This window comes from Aquila chrysaetos, chromosome 25, assembly GCF_900496995.4.
Source record: "Aquila chrysaetos chrysaetos chromosome 25, bAquChr1.4, whole genome shotgun sequence".
Classification (NCBI taxonomy): Eukaryota; Metazoa; Chordata; class Aves; order Accipitriformes; family Accipitridae; genus Aquila; species Aquila chrysaetos.
In genome coordinates, this window is record NC_044028.1 from 4,716,994 (window position 1) to 4,730,255 (window position 13,262).

General features: G+C 49.5%; 1 protein-coding gene across 2 annotated transcripts; it reads right to left on the reverse strand.

The window, feature by feature from the left end:
- Window positions 1-252: 252 nt before the first annotated feature.
- AP5Z1 (adaptor related protein complex 5 subunit zeta 1) lies at window positions 253-11,284 on the reverse strand. 2 transcript variants are annotated; one of them, XM_030001658.2, is made up of 17 exons: window positions 11,160-11,278; window positions 10,756-10,893; window positions 10,178-10,364; window positions 7,835-7,979; window positions 6,618-6,730; window positions 5,961-6,120; window positions 5,378-5,518; window positions 4,965-5,002; window positions 4,723-4,885; window positions 4,277-4,455; window positions 3,634-3,776; window positions 2,642-2,791; window positions 2,295-2,406; window positions 1,791-1,888; window positions 1,384-1,516; window positions 993-1,207; window positions 253-665 (listed from the first exon to the last, which is right to left on the reverse strand). In XM_030001658.2, exons 1-17 carry the CDS (start codon window positions 11,198-11,200, stop codon window positions 395-397), a joined length of 2,427 nt encoding a protein of 808 aa, XP_029857518.1. In that variant the 5' UTR covers window positions 11,201-11,278; the 3' UTR covers window positions 253-394. The 2 variants fall into 2 exon arrangements, with proteins under 2 accessions (XP_029857518.1, XP_029857519.1); XM_030001659.2 differs by lacking the exon at window positions 10,756-10,893 and having other exon boundaries at window positions 11,160-11,284.
- Window positions 11,285-13,262: the final 1,978 nt, after the last annotated feature.

Below are 13,262 nucleotides of genomic sequence, written 5' to 3' on the forward strand. Positions count from 1 at the left end.
GAGGCAATAAAAGAACCAAATGCACAGCCAGGGTGTAGCGAGGGCAAAGGGGAGGTAGAAAAAAGTCAGAGGAGGGGAGGAAAGAAGTACGTCTCCAAAGGGGCATGGTGTGCTGGGAGGGTATTAATGCATGCATTCACTCTCCTACCACATTCACACAAATCCACTGGGATTTTCAATCCCTACCAGCCAGGGAGAAAAAACAAGCTTAGGAGACGGAAATACAAACAGCCTCAGACCAGAAGAGCAGCCTCAGTTCTACTTATTCCTGTTTTCGTCTCATGCACAATCATTTGTTCCTCATTTCCAGTTCAGAGCAGGGCCTTGGCCTTGAGAGTCAGCAGTGTCCGATGAGTTACAACAGAGGCTGGAGCCTCTCAGATACCTCATGCCCTCACCCTGGCATGAAGCCAGGTGTTGGCTCTAGGAGACGGGTGACTATCCTCAGGGCAAAAGGAAGGGAGTCATTCACGTCTCTCTGAAACCGTGTACTGGCCACGTCTACAGGCGGCGTGAACACAAACTGTGCCACGCTTGGCATTTTCAGTAGGTTCATGAGCTCAGTTGCGCGGATAAGGATCTCCTCAAGGTCCTCCTCGCAGTAAACAGAGGTGACAGCAGGGCTCTGCACAAATGTCCTCATCTTGGACAGGAACATGGACACTCTGCAGGAGAGAAGGACATGGACATCAGCTGACAGGACCTTTGCACCCAGCAAGGTCACTACTTAAGCCTGTGTACTCCAAAAGACTTTGCTGCAGGTGAACACCAGATGATACCCCAACCCCTCCTCCTGATGCAGAGCGTTAGACAGCAGATGAATCCCACTTCCCCAAACTGTGCTCCTCCACAGCTTGCTTCCTCTGTCCTGTTTCAGTTTCAGGTTCCATCAGTTGCCAAGCTTGATTATTTAACGCTCGCGAACATCTGTGTTTGGACCCATGAGATCTGCACGTTTCAGCCCTTTGCCCTTCCCCGCCATCCCTCCTCACCTGGGGATCAAGTCCTGACTGCGAGCTGCCAACTTGGTCAAGGTGGCCATAAGGACACTGATGGCACGAGGTGCGTAGCTGGGGGTGCTGGCCAGTGGTCGGAGCTGGGTGATTTCAAATAGCACGGCCTCTAGAGTCTCAAAGAACCGGTTGATTTGCTCCACAGTGCAGCGCTTGTCATAGGACACAGACATGTACTCTCCAATAGCCCAGACCTGAAGCAAAGGCAGATGTGCTCAGAGCAAGCAGAAGGAAAGGGAATCGAATGATTTTTAGAGAATAGCAAATCAGATTAGCTCATGCTAGGACAGAGAAGAGGAAAGGGAAAGTCACCAACAGATTGCACCGCAGTTGGAACAACCTGTGGCAGAAGCAGGCAGGCCCTGCTTACCATGTGGGTGAAGATAGCCTCCTTGTTCTGGATGTTGCTGACTGTTCCTGAGAACTCCAGAATCTCCGTGGACAGTTCCACGACGAGTGCAGGGCGCAGCTTGCAGAGCATCACCAGCTGCGAGCTCAGCACCCTGGAGGAGAGAGATGGGCAGAGCTCAGACCATGGGCAAGGTGGTCATCACCAAACTGAGGAGGTGCTGGCAGCACCCAGCCACTGGCGAAGTGGCTGTACACTCAGGACGTTTCCAGCAGGGCTGAAGGTGCAGTCCCCATTTTGTACCCTCCAAAGATGTGTCACAGCAGGGACTGGGGCACAACTGAAAAGGCTCCTGGGATGCCCTGGGATGCCAGGCTGCAGCCAGCAGAAGGGCTGGGAGCTTGGCTGGGCCTCCTGTCCCATCTCACCTGTACACATCATCTTTAAATGCTGGGATCTCATAAAGCTGGTCACTCCTATGCAGCAGCAGCACCACCAGCTGGTTTATCAGCGGCCCATCTGCAAACTGGAAAACAGCTCTTGTTTCAGCAATACCAGTGACTTCCAGAAGCCAAAACCCAAACTAACCAGCCAGATAAGACAGGTGGCACGGAAACAGCCTGATCTAGCAGGAGGGCGGCAGTGCACAAAGCAGGTATCAGGCACTCATTCTGCTCTTGCCCACCTCCATTACAGCAGGCTGAGAGAACAGTGTGGAGCCTGACACTGCTCCATGGAGCTTTTCTGCTTCTCCAGATGAAGTAGCTAGCTCAGTGCTGGTTCATGCCAGTATTAGACCATCCCACCCTCCCCTCATGCACCCCTCTGTTGAAGCTGCAGCGTCTTAACAATTTTGCTTCTACAACTGCTCTTCACATAACAAGAGATCCCCGGGGCACGACTGGGAGCCAAATTCCCCTAGGAGGGCTTACCTCTGCCACCACCGTGAAAAAGAGCTCCAGTAAGACAGGGACAGTCTCTGCACATTGCACAACTCTTGGGCTGCTGGCCATGGATCCCAGCAGCTGCCGAAGTGGAATCAGCCTGTGGGCAACAGAAGAGTTACTGTTGAAGGCTTGTTCCCAGCTACTCTCCTGGCTGCCCTTCCCTGTACCCCTACACGGCCTTTGAGTGCTTGGCTAAGCTAACACAGGGGAGATCAAATCCACCTCACCCCAGCTGAAAGCAGCTATGCCTTTCCCAGTAAACCCAGTGCTGCCTCCCAGAGCTGGATGGCTGAATCAAACCCTCGTGGCAGTCTCCTACAGCAGCCTCCTACCTCTCTGGGGCATCCTCGGGAGCAGACTTGGTGCGGAGGAGATACTGGAACATGCTCTTGTAGAGGGGATGGCGAAAGGCTTCCAGACAGGTGGCCGGCTTCACAGCTGGGTCGCTGGCAGCCCTCTCGGAGGTAGGAAGAGCACCTGACCTAGCAGAAGACACACAGAATGTGCTGCATTATGAGAATGGGCCAGGCCATAGCTGGAATCCTGAACAATGGAGTAACTCCTTTTCCACTGAAACAGAGACAGCAACTTGGTCTAATCCAGGCCCTCTGGAAGCCAGAGAACCAGGATGACAGAAAATTATGAGCTTAGACCCCCCCGGGGCTCAGCCAATAGTTCCAGAATTGCTTCTCTATCACTCCTGGGAAAGGGGAAAATGGCGCTCTGTATCCCTCAGCCATCGAAGCCCACCAACATCTTGCCTCTAGGGTGATTCCCTTTTCTAAGCACTCCAGAAAGAGCTGCTAATGTCAGGGAAGACAAGGAAGAGCAGAAGTACAGCAGTGAGAGCCAGTCCCAGTCCTATCCCATCTTGCTGGAGACTCACAGTTCCTAATGACCTCAGGAAGAAACCTCTGTATGCCCCCAGGAGAACAAAGCCAGAAAAGAAGGGTAAGAGCAAGGAGGGAAGACCAGGTAGCCCACACCTCTGTGTTGAGGTGGTGGCTCACGGCAGACACTCCAGCACGTGGCAACCATTTGGAGCTGGATATGGAGAGGGGAATGACAACAGCTCCCTGAGCCCCAAAGACAGTCCAGTGCTGAAGTGTAAGAGCTGGTCACCTTCTCTTCGTATGCACAGCACATGACTAGGAAAACCAGGCTGACATCTGTGCAGCTTTGTGTTAACCCAGCTGTAGCAGATGCCTCTTGTTCTGTGACAGCAGCAGCCAGAGGGCAGCTGAGGCTCAGAGAAGCATGTACCAGGCTATGGTCAATGTCAAGACCTTGATTAGCAAGCGAGAGGAAGGGAAGGTAGCATTACCTCAGCTGGATGTCCAGAGCTGCTGTCAAACAGGGCAGGTCAAGCAGCAAATGGAAGATCTCAATGGCTGTGCCTGCATCCAGCAGAAATGGGAGAAGGTCCACAAACTCAGAGATAAGGGGTGGGCTGTTCCATGCCAGGAACTGCAAGGAACAAGCACAAACTGCTGCACTATCCCTGCTACTCCATCACACACCCAGACGATTCTCACACTGTGACCAAAAGGGACGAGGAAGGGAAAGTCACTTCTGAAAAGCAAAACCAGAGAAGTCTGAGGGTTTAGTCAAAACCTGGGAGGCTGCTGGAAGCTCAACACAGGCATCTGGCAGCTGGTTCAGTGGCTGCTAAGCTGCAGCTTATTAAAGTTTCCCAGAAGCCAAGTGCTGTATCCTAACTGTGTCCACTACGCTTCCCAACCCACTGGCAGTAATACTAACACAGACTCTCCTCTACTGGCAGTGCTAATCACACCCAGAACCTTCTTCCCTCTTCAAACCCACACTTGCTTTTACAACAGTCCTTCTTGCCTGTGCTCTTCCTAGCACTGCCACGGAGGCACATGGAGGGCTCTGGGGTGTGAACAGAAAGTTCTGGGGCACAGAAAAGAATGTGCAGCAGGCTCTCTCCTGTGCTACTCCAGTACCTTGAAGAGATTTGGGAAGCTCTGCCTGAATATGCTGGAGGTCTCGGTGAAGAGCTGGCTGTTGTCTTTGCAGAACTGGACAAATTCGAAGGCCAGCGATGGGTTGTGGAAGAGCTGAGCCGGGATATCAGTCAATAAGTGTTTGTAGATTGCATCAGAGTCCACAGTTGCCGTTTTGCCTGGGAGGACACAGCACGCTGCTGAGCACAGCCCACCCGGCAGCCCTGCCAACACGAGCTCCAGGGGCTAAGCTAAATCCGAGTTACGTTTTTCTAAAGAGCAGAGGACACCCCAGTTCCTGGGTCTCCTGGAGTGGGATCATCCATCCCAGAGTACAGCCAAGGCTGAATTACCAACTCTGGCAGCCAGCAAACTGCCAGGACAAAAGGCTGTGCTGAGTATGCAAGACCGGATCGTGGAGGAGGGGGTGAGAGCTGATGACTCACTGTGGTTCAGGAAGAACTGGGCAATGGGCAGTAGCGCCCTGGCGTAAGTGGCATCCCCACAGATTCTGCCGTGCAGGATTTTCAGGAAGGAGACTGCGCGGTACACGTAGGAGGAGTCCTGTTTGCAGATGATGTCCATGATTGTCACCGCCTCAATGAGACACTGCAGGAGAGCAGAGAGCCAGATCAGAGTGGGCGAAGCCACAAGCCCCAGAGCTTCAGCCCCACCTCTGTGTACTTACAGCTTTCTGCAGGTCTCCATCATCTTTCTTCAGGGGTCCTGCCAGAGAAAGGAGTCCACGTTAAACTCTGAGTCCAAAGAGGAACATTAGGCGGTCAGTTTGAGCACTAACCCAGATTTCAGGACAGGTGGGAACACATACTGATCCTGATTCTAGGCTAACGAGAACCAAGTTCCACAGCTCCCCCTGCAAACGAAGGGTAGGAGGCAGAACATGGCCATTGCCTCCAAATCCCTCCCAACACGCCAGCGCAGGGCTGGTCAATGACTTGCACCAGCAGCTGCAACAGGTCCCACGCCTAGAGCCTGACTGCGGACTCTAGGGAGTGAGATCCCAGCCCAAAGAGGCAGTGAACCAGGAACATTTTCAACACTACCAAGAGAACTCCAAGGAGGGATCATGGCAAGACTCACGGCGGTTGCTCTGCTCAATAAGCCGCTGGCAGTACTCGAAGGCTTTCTCCCGCAGACGCTCCTTTGGGGGAAGCAGGCGACTAGATGTGGACGTAGCTGAGACCATGGACATAACAGACCTGTCCATTCCTGATTTGTCTTCTACAGAATAAAGGTTACTACATATCAGCTCACGTCATGGGCAATGTAACCCACACAGCTGCCCAGCAACAGCAAGGGAGCTGTCTGTCCCCAGGTGCATTGCAAAGAAAAGGAGGCTGGGGAAGAAGGGAGTGTTACAAGACCACTAAGGAGATGCTGTCTCCTACCACCCAGGCCTTTTTTCTCAGGGACCCGTGGGGTTTTGCCTGAAACCAGGGGACTCACTGAACGAATAATTCCTTGTGGAAGGGTCAGCAAGGATCAGTCAGGAGGTTTTGTGATATTCCTTCCCAAAGTTTCCCTGCTCCTAGTCCAGGAGCTCTAAACTCTTGCCCACATTCCTGCCATTTGCTGGGTTGCTGGTACAGCCACCTAATCATCTCAGAGCACACGCCCTCTTGGGGGTGCAACCCACATTGGCCTGCAGCCCTTCAGTTTGTACCTGAATTAGGGGTCTTGCCCCCATAGCACAGCAGCCAATTTCTCAGCATGGAGAAGGCTTGCACATTGAGCCACTGGTCCTGTGTGTAGTACTGCCCCACTGAGAGCACCGTGAAGAAGTCTGTGGCAATGGCACCATCCACCTCTGTGACAGGACCAGGCTGCGAGAAAAGATGCAGCAGGTCAGATCCCCAGAGAGAGGCTAAGTGAGAAGGCAGGGAAAACTCCACTGAGCCCACGGAGACAAGTAGCCCTCATTTATATGCACTATGGGGCCTGCAGGGGAGCAGTTATCCAGAGAGAGAAAAGCCAACTGTGTTGGATCCTTTTCCCTAGCTGAAACAATCCAAACTTTACCCCTCTCTGACACAGGCCTCATTAGCAATCAACTTTTTCTCTGAGGTACATGGTCACTGAAAGACTCTCCCCTCAAAACTACTTCAAGCTCTGGCTCTACAGCAGAACTCCTAAATCCTAGACCTATAAATCCCCCTACTTTGCTTTCCTATGTGTCTTGACCACCTACCCCACAAAAAGTGACAAAGAACAGCAGCACTTCTAGGTTACCATTTCCCAAAAGCAGCTGATTCTGGGAACCTGAAACAGCAGGTAACTAACAAATGCCCCTGTGAGATGACCACGGCAAGTCAGCACTTACCTGTCTGGTTCTGGGATTGGAGAAGAAGCCTCCAGAGGGTTGAGCAACTCCTTGATGAATACTCGCATACCTCAGCCAGTCAGCCATCTTTTTACTGACTACATTGGTCTGCTCTGTACAAGAAAAGTCACGGGATCATTGCTAAGTCGGGCAGAGAAGCAGTCTCTGCAACATAACCCTGCTACCCCTCAATTGCTGTGCTTTTCCTCCAGCTTAGATCACTGTCTCTCTGATCCAGCAATCAGTAAAGAAACTGGTACCCCAGGGTGGTTGCCCTGTACTCCTCCTCATACTACTTCAGAGTCCAGGATCGCTCACACTCATTTCAGAGCTCTGTGTCCTTTTCTCACTCCTAGCCACTGGGTCAGTCTCATTATTGTTTTGCCTGCTTCCTCAGACAAAAAGTCAGGGAGTGAGTGCTGGAATCAAGGACTCCTGATACCAGATCAGTCAAGAGGCACTTGCTCCTTTGTCTCCATCCACAGCTGCTATTAGGAGGAAGGTGCAAAGATACTGTCAAATCTATTCAGGCAGCGGATGGCTTCAGCTCTGCAGAGAAAGGCATAAATGCCTCGCAAAGAACACGCAGAAGCTAAGGCAGTAGTCCTGCCTGCTCAGCCAGCCCATACACCCCGGCCCAGCGTCCTCCCCAAAGCTTCTCCTGCATACAGCATGACATGCGCAAACCTCACAGGAAACTCCCAGAAACAGACTCTTGCTCACAACACAGCTCCTCACCATTTTAAGCCTGGAATGCTCTCCTTCAGTTTACTCACCAGGGCGTATCGCTCACCACTACCCATCCAGTCCTGCCTCTCTTATGAAGAGTACCCCTAGTTGTTTTTGCTGCTCTCTTGCACAGATACACAAGCACATCTCTGTTTCTGTCTCTCACTTTGCTTGATGCTCTTCAGGATAGCTACAACTTCACACTCCTACTGCACCTGGAGACCTTAGCTAGGGAACATGTTACTGTGCTAGAAATCCATACAGAACAGAGACTTTGGCACCCAGAAGGGGCCAAAGCAGCTGAAGGCCCAGTCCCATTTTTGAGTGGTGGAATATATCTCGCCCAGTAAGCTCACCTTCCCTGTGGCAGAGATGTCACTTTTAACAGCAGTTTCCAGTCTTACTCCTAGCCAAAGCCTTCAGAGAGCCTTCTGATCACTACACAGATCACAGCCAGATGGTAATCTCAGGCCTTCCTGTACATTTACCTTCAGTTAGAGATTCTGGTGAAAGACTGATGACATTTGACAGGACAGGAAGAAGGTACCGAGCACTCTGACCCTCAGGCAGCCTTCTTTCGAGGACTTTTACAATACGCTGCCCCACAGCAGACACTTCAGCCTTCTTATTTCCCTTAAAAATAAAGCAGAGATAAAGCCAGGCAGATAATCTTCTACTAGTGCTAGAGACCAATACCATACAAATTCTTCCATTAGGCATTAATATCAATGTCAAACATAAAAAGAACTCACTGCACATGCTGTTTCACCACATTTTACAGAGATCTCCTGCAATGTGAATTCACAGATCCCAGGAGGGGAGGGTACTTTGATGGAACAACAGGTTTGTGGACAACCATCACCTGAAGTGGAAATTAACAACTGCAATGGATGTCTTCAAATTAAACACTATGATCCATCAATTCTAGAGCAGAGAGTACTAGCACTAACTACTCCCCATGCAGTCAGTTTGTGAGTTCAACTGTTAAATTAGAAATTTACAAACAGAAAATGGACTGTTTTAACATGTTCTAGGACTCTCTGGTTAGTCCATATTCTCACAATGTGGAAAATAAAGCAGCTTCCTCTTTTGGAGGCTGTTATAGCTGTGGGTCTGAGATGCCATCAAACCCTTCTGCCCAAGACAACTTTGTTAAAGATGACAGGTGGACCCAGACTTCTGACGGGTCCATTCTTTCTCCATGAATGTCATCATGCCAACAAAAAGTAAACCTCTGCTGCTCAGGGTCTCGGACAGCTGGCTGCTGAAGGCAGTGAACAAACACCAATCTCTGACACTCCTCATCTAATAGTCAGATTTGTACCAGATCACTAGAAGGAATAGGAAACTGCAGGTGAGTTTCCAGTGAGGAATTTCATGGGGAAACCTCACCCATGACAAGGGCTCATTTCTGTGCTTCTCTCATGAATAGACGTGAATAAATCAACCAAAGCAACATACAGACAAGGAAGTTTTAAGGTTCAGGGATGGGGATCTATGCAGTGAAGGAAAACGGAAGAGACAAACCCACTCCTCCCACAGATACACTGCTGCAGCCCACTGCAAATGATGGGGCTACTTATGTGTGTTGCTGACGCACGTCTTATTGCTCAGAGGAAAACCTGACTGAACTCAAATCAATGGCAGGTTTCCAGCTCCTAGTGCAACACCAGAGGCTGTGTTTTCTGGAAAGCCAAAAGCTTTACAAAAAGAACATCAGCTTTGCAGACCCAAGCGGGTCAGAGGGACAAAGAGAAGGAGGATGATTTCCACCCAAAGCAGTGACAAATGAAAACATGAAGAAGATGTTTTTAAAGGCTCTGCTGAAGTGTGGCCATTTTCATGAGTGAGGCTGCTGCTCACTGCACCCCATGTTAGAGAAGTGATACTGAAATGGCTAAAATATAGTAAGTTTTAGTAACATCAAAAATAGATGAAAACCTCTTCATGGTTTTAGTTGTAATCTAACAAAAATTAACACACAGGGTATGTTTTTACACTGTAGAACTGCAGGACACTCTCAAGGCTGGATATGGGAGAGAGGTGCTTTGTAAGGGAGCACATAAGTAATACATCACTGTTTTCCGTTTCTATGTTTTCATTTCCTCTAGCTAAGTAAGAGTCAGAGGAGTGATTAGAAATGGAGGAGGCATTTCAAAGCACACAGTGAAACTCAGAATGAGAAGTTTCAGAAAAATATTTTACCTTTAATAGGCGCAATAATAGTAAAAGAAGAAGTAGAAGAAGATAAAAAAGTTTCCAGCTTATTCCCCAGAGGGCAGTCGATGCAAGCAGCACTCAAAACAGGAAGGTCCTCATGTTTTCTTCTCCATGGACAATCTAGATCTTTGAAGTGCCATCCACATTTATAGCCCTATGTCGTTTATTGGTTCTACGTATATTTTTTTTTTTACATTTGAACATGAAAGCCAGTACCAATAGTAAAAAGAAAAAGTAGTAGTAATAAATTCACTCTCAAATGTTTTGCTCTACAGGTTCAAGCAGCCCTGACTTGAAGTCTATTACAGCAGCTAGCACCAAAGTGTTCCTTTTTGCTTTCAGTTAGCTACAAGCCTGCCTGAGGTCCTCAGTCTCTATACGTCACAATTTTAAGCAGTCTTTGTTATCAAATACTGAACACAAAAAAAGTTGCCATTTTTTCCTACACAAAGCAGAATAATTAGGCTCCTTAAATGAACATGGAAACGCTTCTACTTTTTCCTAGATACTTTCAACTGATTTCCACTCTCCTTAAACTCAGCAAACAGGGAACAATCAGAGAGCAAATCCATACTGACAAAGGAAGACTTCTGACTTGATAGGTCATTTACCTGAGCCAAAAGAACGGAGGATACCAGGCTCAAGAGCTTTGTATCTTGAATCTCATCACAGGAGAGGATCAGATCATTGCAAGGTGACATCTCTCTCAGGATGGCAGCACATAACATCTGAATCTGCTCAGGGCACTTGGACGAACACAGCAGTGTCTGCAACAGTTCCACAAACTTGCCATCGAGCCTGCAAGAGTCACAGTAAAGCATCACTGCAAGGCAAGGAAAGATTCAGACATTTATTTCCTGCATGTTCTTGCTCTTGGGATGATCTCCCTTGACAGTGACCCTGCCTAATGCCATCTTATCATCTTCCCTTCTGAATTTGTTCTTTAGCACAGCTTGAAAGAGCGCTCAGAGACACAAACACTGTTACTCTCACTGCAAAAGGAAGTAGGCACCTTCTGCTTAACAATAGGGAAAAAAAACCCTTTACGCTTATATCGAGCTCGGCGTTTTCGAAACAGAGTGCTTTCTTTAAAGCACTAAGCCACCCCACCCCCCCTTTTTTTTTTTTTTTGGTCAAGAAAATAACGCTTTGCTTCTTGCGAACGACAGAGAGACACAAGGCCACTCACTTGCGGGGGTACTTGGTGGCGGCGACGGTGAGGTGCAGCCTCTGGAGGCAGTCCGCGGCCTCGGGGCCCAGCTCCGGGCCCTGCAGGACGGCGGCGACGCGGGAGGCGAATCTCTGCAGTTCCTCCTCCTGGATCTCCCTGGCGGGGCAGCGGGCGTCGGGACCCCGGCCGCGGCCAGTTCCTGGCCCTCCTCGGGAGCCCAGGGCTGGAGGAGCGGACCCCCCCCCCCCCGCTCCCCCGCTCCCCCGCCGCGGTGAGGCAGCGCCGGGGCCCGGCTCCCCCCTCAGCCCCGGCCCGACCCCCGCCGGCCCTAGGCCCCGTACCTCCTCCGGCAGGACCCCGGCCCGCCCTAAGGGAGCCGTGCCGCCCTCACCCGGTACCTCAGCCCCCCCCCCCCCGGGTACCTCGCCTGCTTGAGGAAACTCTCGGCCGCCGCCGTGAACATGCCCGATGCTCCAGAGCTCCCCACCGCCTCGGTACGCGGCCAAAGCGGTCCCCCTTCAGAGGCGGGCGGTCCGGTCCGGCCAGCTCCGGGGGGGAACGCGGCTGCCGCTGCACGAAGGTTCCGCTTGGCGGGGAAGTTCCGGGTCCTGCCCGCGGAGGGGAGGGAAGAGGGGATACCCCGCATTGATAGCCTATGTCCATACTTTTCGTGTGGTTTGTCCTAACTTTTATGGTTTTGATGTTTTGTACCTGCTATGAAAACTGGTTTGCTGCTAGATGACTAAGTGAGATTTGATAAACGATCATATATTAACATTACGGTTGGAACAACAGACAGAGGGTAACCGGGGAGATAATTACAAAAGTGTAGTCAAGTGATTAACTAGTAATTATTCATAAGTTTTGCAGTTCTTTGCTCTTATGACTAGATGTTCCTGTACGCTAGATGAGAACAATGTTGAAACCGACCACATGTGATTGAAACTGCGTTAAGCTTCAAGATCAAAGAACAAAGACAAGAATAAAGACGTCAAGGACAGCCAACAAGAACTTCAGATGGGTCGGTGGTCGCAAAAGCAGCCCTTCGACTCAAATGGATCCTTCACTGCGCATGATCGGATGTAGGCAGTACTATGATAATCAGTTGCAATAATTTTTATGTATATGTATACTAATCTGATTAATACGCAATTAGTTACTCTATATAACCTGTTTGTGCTACAGCTGTGGTATGCACGCTAGGTGGAACTATCCCCCGTGCATCTAGCGCTGCAATAAAGAATGCCCGCTTTCTAAAACTCCAAAACGAGTCTTAGAAAGTTTCTTCGACCGGCTTTTCGGTATCAGCATGGCATGAAGGAGAGCAGCTCTCGGGACTCGGACCTCTGGGGAGCAGCACTGCATGGCAGAGACACAGCAGAGTTTGGGGTCTCAAGAGCATGATGATAAAAGATGCCTTATTAGCCTTTCTGGCAACCCATTCAAAAAACCGATGCTTTCCAAAAAGGGCAAGAGGTGTTAAAAATAGCTCCTCGGCAGGTGGTCTGCAGAGCTTCCAAAAAGGTTAAAAAGGTATTAACGTTTCTCCATTAGAAACGTCTCTCTCCTCCTGACTGCTAATAATGCCGAAGCTCTGGCTGCCATGCTGTGCATCACCCTGCAGGGAGGAGAAGATGTCACAGGAGGAAGCTTGGCTCCTTGCCCTTTGGTACTTCCCTGCTCTACACCCCCCTGGCATTACAGTTCATTAACAGCATGCCTTGGCAATTAGCCAGCAGAGCATCAGGTCCCTTCTGCCCCTCCAAAGATGCTGCAGCATCCGTCACCCCGGCCATTAACAGCCAGAGCTACCGCAGGCACCAGGCTGACATGCAGAGGCAGGCAAGCATGAGCATCCCCATTTTTCCCTGCACACCTTCTCAGCCGGCTTCATCAGAAAAGATCCCTGATGCACGTGGGGAGCACAAAGATAATAAAAATTTTAAAAGGTGCCAAAAACTGGCTCTGGCTGAGTATCTTTGCTACACTGTGCACAATTTATTTAAAAAAAAAAACAAAACAAAACCAAAAAACAAACCAAACATTAGTCAAATACAGCTACTTTATGTCAACTGAGGTCTTAAAATACATTCCTATTCAATTTTGAAGCTCAGAATTACTTTGTTGAGTCAAAATAAACCCTGAACTTAAACTGTAGCTCCGTTAGGAGGGAGGAAAAACTTAACTATAAGGTAGGTGGAAAAGAACTATTGTCTGACCTCATATGCTTAAATGAAACAATTATTGTAAGTTACAAGGAAGTACACTGAAATAGTTTATCTTTCAAAATAACAATGTTTCACTTCATGACAAAATGAAAGCTAGAGCTGGAGGAATGTTTATAATCCCCACGGGAAACATTACAGCTCTCAAACACATACACATACAGATGTTCACTCTGCTGCGAGTTAACAGCTTCCCAAATAACTGACACAGGATCAAAAGTAGGCTATCTGTTAACTCTAAAACAGTGCAAGGTGTCCAGACATATACGTCCCTCCTACAGCATCTAATGAAAATAATAA